The sequence below is a fragment of the Berghia stephanieae genome, chromosome 3 (genome assembly GCF_034508935.2).
Source record: "Berghia stephanieae isolate SIO BIC M18660-M18661 chromosome 3, UCSD_Bste_1.3, whole genome shotgun sequence".
NCBI lineage: Eukaryota > Metazoa > Mollusca > Gastropoda > Nudibranchia > Aeolidiidae > Berghia > Berghia stephanieae.
In genome coordinates this window covers 67,427,788-67,433,787 of record NC_088362.1, presented here as the reverse complement: position 1 = coordinate 67,433,787, position 6,000 = coordinate 67,427,788, and the positions used below count along the sequence as shown (strand labels likewise).

At 33.6% G+C, this 6,000-nt stretch overlaps 1 protein-coding gene across 2 annotated transcripts in view; it reads right to left on the bottom strand.

Annotated features, from left to right (window-relative positions):
* Positions 1-275: 275 nt before the first annotated feature.
* Positions 276-6,000, bottom strand: part of LOC144968262 (serine-protein kinase ATM-like) — a 72,043-nt gene continuing 66,318 nt past the window's right edge. For both annotated transcript variants that reach the window (XM_078906442.1, XM_078906443.1), the window contains exons 56-62: positions 5,475-5,636; positions 4,701-4,863; positions 4,160-4,246; positions 3,234-3,348; positions 2,401-2,527; positions 1,132-1,246; positions 276-586 (exon numbers count right to left, since the gene is read on the bottom strand). In XM_078906442.1, coding sequence (XP_078762568.1) covers positions 405-586; positions 1,132-1,246; positions 2,401-2,527; positions 3,234-3,348; positions 4,160-4,246; positions 4,701-4,863; positions 5,475-5,636 — 951 coding nt within the window. In that variant the 3' untranslated portion in view covers positions 276-404. The remainder of the gene's footprint in view (positions 587-1,131; positions 1,247-2,400; positions 2,528-3,233; positions 3,349-4,159; positions 4,247-4,700; positions 4,864-5,474; positions 5,637-6,000) is intronic.

Sequence of the window (6,000 nt, the reverse complement as noted above, 5' to 3'; positions counted from 1 at the left end):
CGTGGTGGAATTAGTATTGCAAGGCATAATAATATAATAATATAAGTCAACTCTGCCATTTTCTCAAAAGACTTTTTTTTTTCCATTTTGCCTAGAAAACTGTAACTTCAAATATCAAACTATTAAGATGACCACCAATTTGTCCCCCCAAAAAATGTTTAAAAATCATATATAAATAAATAAAAATAAAAATCAAGACTTTTTGACAAGTGGAGGACTAAAGTGAAGAAAAAAAAGTGTTTTGAACATTTTTCAGTATTTATAAGAACGATAGTTCTCACATTTGAGTATTTTTCCTTGATTTCCTTCTCATTACCAATCATCGTGCTTTAGCAAAATATATCTCAAATGTGAAGTAGACAACAAAGTCATTTAAAATCTCAGTTTAATAAGTTTTTTTTTCTCTACAGATAGGGTTGCCATCCAGCAAAGAGACAACTCAGATTTTTGGGGTCACTGGCTTGTTGTATCAGACAATTGACCTGGCCCTCTAAGCCCAGCTGGGCACCATCCTCTACACCGCTTAATTTCTGCTTCAGGCGTAGAAGAGTTCTCTCAGCCATCTTACTGTCTTTTTCTTTGCCATCTATGTCGTGGACAAGAAAAAAAAAAAAAAGGAACAGTGACAATATCATTATGACAAAACAACTGTGAAAATTATTGTCTTGAGTAATCCTTAAGAGCCATAAGGCCCATTCTGACAGGGTCTATCCTGGTATCTGCAAAACAGAAGTAGCAAATGCTTGCTACCCTTTTGATAGGATGCTATTCTATCCATAAGTATTTTCTACCCAGCTACCCAATCCCTGCTTGTTAAACAAGGGAAGGGACGGAAGTTCCAAAAATATCCCCAGCATCTTCCATTAACAATTCCAGTCCCTTTGCTTGAGAGGTGATTGCTCTACTATAAATCTACTGAGAACCTCATTATTGCCTGAAAAGTTACTGATTTTAAAAAATAATGAAATATTGTGAAGTGGATTGTTTACATTGAAATCATGGAAATGCTGTATAAACGTGAACTTGAGTTCATTCTATAAATAAGACTCTTGATCCTATTCACATGCAACAGATCAGCATCTGCTCCTCACACATTTTCATTTTTCTGTTTATAAAATTTGACATGCATACCTCCACTAGGCCTTGGTGTCATGTCAGTACCAGACCGTTGCTGGAAACTGGAAGGCACACTCCCACTGGACATGACAGAGTCCTGGTTGTCTGACACTGCCTGTTCTCGTTTTTTCTGAAGAAAACAAACATACCAGCATTTTTCAAGTAAGAAAAAAATAAAGTGAATAAAAATGAAAATGAATAATTTTAAAAGAATTCTCTTTATTATTACTAATTCCATGTTGAAAGTTTTGTTTTAAAAAATAAATAATGATAAGACTGAGATAACTCAAGCGAGAGCCAGCACAATGCGTGCAATAAGTGCTAGGATGTTGTTCAATAAAAATAATAAGATACAAACATTGGGGCGGTAAAACTTTGGTGGTTTTTTTCTTACTTCACTCAGCCACACGACACCTACTACCTCTATATATATATATGGACATAACTACATAAATATTTAATGGATAAGAATGATTCATCTTTCATTTTCAACATTACATTTGGTGACCACTGTAACTTTTAGTAAAACCTCATCGTAGCTATCTTCTTTTCTTTCATTCTTACAACACATTTTACAGATCTACTGTTTACACATTTTAAACATTAAATTTGTTACTGTGAAATAGTCCTGAGCTAACAGGCCGTAGAGCGAGAGCTTATCGGAAGCTAGGCTATTACTTAGGACTTTTAACAAGATCCAATATTAGATCTAGCTACCAAATCACTGCTGGATGGACAGAAAGGTCATGAAAAAAAGTTACCCAAGAAATCAATTCAATCAAGAATATGAGAGGCCAAAAGCTGGTAGCAGCCAGTATTGATTCAGACGAGATCCAACAGTATTGGGAACCACTTCCAACCCGACCTGGTGTTACATGAGCAGCCAGTCATTTTGCTCCATTTGAAGTCAGCAACGACACAATAGTTTTTACTTGTTGATGGAATTTACTTGCAGCAGAAATAGCTATGGTAAAGATGATTAGTTGGAGTTATAAATCTGTAACTATCATTTTAATTGGTTGAAAACGTTGGGTCAGGTGGGAGTGATTGTACTTATTGGATCTACTCTGAATTTAACAAACAGTCTGGCCTAAATAGAATTGACTCCAGGTTCAACAGGCCACTGTCCAAAACTAATCAATAATAATTTATGTGCGAGTCAGGAGCTCTAGTGATTGAGCTGCGCGTAAGGCGGTAAATAATTATGGCTGAGTTTTAATGCTACATTTTCCAACAAAGCTAAACAAAAAGTTATAGAAAACCGCCAAAAAGTTAAATACTTACTTGTATGGCCAACATGAGTTGTGGGGTGAGGGCCCAGTGAGACAATGGGTCATACATCAACACTTGGACAATGGTCAGTAACAACTCCCCATTATTTCTCATCACCTGCATCGTCTTCTCACAACACCTGAAGTAAAAGGAGAAAACAAAACAATGATGAGGTTGGATGGTTATCCATTCTTTCCATAAACGCTCCACATATAGAATGACCTACTCACTGGAATAAATAAAAGGAGCCCCTCTGAGTCATAAGGCTGGAGTTTATCCCGATGTCTGTAGTGTTATATCGAAGTATATAAAAGTAGAAGTATAAAAAAATTGATTGAATCCATTGGATATGATGATAATCTATCACAAAGTATTTCCCACCAAATATTACTTACCCAGCTACCGCAAAATCTAACGGGAGGGGGTAGTCAGAAATAATTTCAATTATGCCTGGGATCGACATTGGCCCCTTTGATTGTGAGTACTTTTTACCCTGAGCTAGTGGGACTCTCACTAACTATTGAATGACACTCAGATCTTTTAATACCATTACACCAATGTGACTAATTTTAATGTTGTAAAAGAGAAAGTTTGCCATTAACAAATTAGAGTGAAAGAAATATCAGCAGCCAGCAACAACCCCATGTGATAAATCATTTCTCATTTCTCAGAAGTTTTAGAAAGATAATAATTACCAAGACTAGAATCGAGTTTGATACAGCAGGTCCTATGTATCGTAGATCAAAATGAACAAAGATTGTTTAGACACCTAAATAGGATGGGCACTTGACAACATGACAAATACCAATGACAATGTGTAACAGCTAAACTATAAATACTCTGACCTTCTAAAGATTCCTTCCACACCAATGATCCCCATCCCATCCACTGTGTCGCGTGTCAAACGGAATGGCACAGTCTCTGGTGTTGGCAATGTGTGGCCCATCTCAAATGCAATACCTGAAGGAAACAAGTGATAAAATATTAACAAGCAAGGCACAGGACAAATTATGTAAAGAGAAATAAAGTTAGAGAAATTGGGATAGATTATTATAGTACCAACATACAACAACAAAAATAAATCATCTCAGAAAATTCTCTAAAAAGATTTTTTGTTTCACCCAAATAAAAATAAACATCTCAACTTTGGAAAAATTATTTTGTTACAAGTGATTTTTCTCTCTCCTGAATTCTTCTTCTTCTTCTTCTTCTTCTTCTTATTATTATTATTATTATTATTATTATTATTATTATTATTATTATTATTATTATTATTATTATTATTATTATTATTATTATTATTATTATTATCATTATTATTATTATTATTGTCATTATTATTATTATTATTATTATTATTATTAATATCATTATTATTGTATCATCATCTTATATCATTATTTAAATTTTATTATTATTATTATTATTATATATTATTATTATTATTATTATTATTATTATTATTATTATTATTATTATTATATATTATATATTATCATCATTATTACTTTAAATTGTCAACCACACAAAATTTTGATTTTAATTTTCAAAATATCTTGATAAAAATATCATGCAGAGATCGAAAAAGACGGAGGAGGAGGAGGAGAAGAAGAAGAAGAAGAAAAAGAAGAGGGAGAGGAGAAGGAAAGGAAAAGGGTGAAGAGAAGGAGGAAGAGAAAGAGGAGACAGGGAGAGAAGGAGGAGGAGCAGAACGGGGAGAAGATGATGATGCTGATGACGACGATGAACAGGTATTTCTATACAACCATACCCAGGTCAATGTGAATCAACTCAGCAGTTTTCATGTCGATCAAAATGTTTTGGACATGCCTGTCACCCAATCCCAGAATGTACCCCACTGTGGAAAATGAACAGCAAGTAAATTATTAAATCATGTATGAACAAACAATGAATATTGCTGTATAAATTGCTTGTTAAAGCATATGACATGGCGGAGATCCATTAAACTACTTATTTGTCTATGCCTTTTAAAAATTATATTTTCAATCAAGAAAGCTGTCATTCTGATATGTAGTCCTACATGTTTATCAATAAAAATTTCTTGAATTTTCTTCTATAATGATGTAATAACAATGCTTCACTCAAATCCCCCCCACCTCAACACAATTGGAAACAAACAAAAAATACAATAATGATTTTATTATTTTTCTTATGATAAACTTATAGTGCAAAAATCAATGATGGGTATGTCATCTTTCATTCAAGCTAACCTATCATAGAAGGAATGATTCCCTCCTTTCCCTCTACCTTTTAACTGAAAAAAACCCCAAAAAACCCCCAAACCCACTTACCTATAGAATTTGTTGCCACACTTCGCGTGTAAGCCAGTCTTCGTTGAAACCAGGTAGATGGGTCTTTAAATGTCTCCATAAAGAAATGTCTGAACACTGGTTTAAAGTTGGAGCAGATATCAAGGTAAGCCTTCATCTTATCTTTGGGATCAGCTGCAGCTTTCTATATTGAGAATAATAATAGGAGAAAAAAAGAAAATCACATGTCATAGGGAAGCAAAGAAATAACAAGGAGATGGTAATAAATGTTAACATGATTCCATGTGTAAGCAGGCATGTACCGGTAACAGAGACTTATTTTGTTAGTGACATAAATACCGAATACAATAAGTCAATAAATTAAAAAAACATATGATTTTTTAAAATGCATAGAATAAAAATGTATACAATCTCTTTGATTATGTTCTTGAAGCAAATAAAATGCATATTGAACGAATCTATAAAGAATTCAAAGGTAAGACAATGTAAAATATGGAATTCTATGGACTTTAATATAACGCAGAGCATTTCTCCTCAATTCCTTTTTTACCTGTATGCTTGGATTTACTTTTCTAGCTTCCCGACCATCAGGCACTTGGGCAAAAACACTGTTATCAGATTGAGGTGATGGGTCAAATATTGTAAATATTTGTGTTGTTTATGAAACATTAGAAATCATTGGTAACATGACAAAATTAATGCTTGACTGTGATTTAACCCAAAGGTCCACACAAAGTTAATGAGGAGAAAAATACAGCATTTGGTTCTCTTCTTCATTTTGGTTCATATTATTACCTGTAAGTGTATTCGGCATTTCATAGCTGACCAATCTTGAGGTCTGTACTTGGCATGAGCCCCATCATTTGTCTTCTGAATGTTGCCAACCAGGTACTGGCCCATTGGTTGTGTGCCGTCACACCATTCAAGCAACCCACACTTTTGAGTAAGGGGCACCACCTAGTTTGTGTTACATGAATAAACAGATTAATAATAAATTGATTAATTGGTGTCAAAAACATTAATAATGAAAGAATAAATAATTAAATTAAAAACAACAACAAATAACGGAAATGGATAAATTGTGTATTCTTAATTCCTTCTACACCCGGTCCCACACATGATTTATCTCCACCTCTGACAATATACATGTGGAGCCAAAGACTGAATGTTTGTTTGTTCTTACAGGTATTACTGTGTGTGCAACACTTTAAGGTCATTTCACTGCAAGAAAAAAGAGACCAATGGATAGTAAAAAATTTTAGATTTACTATTTTACTACCTGAGAAAAAGTAAGACAATAGAAACTGGTTCAAATATGGAA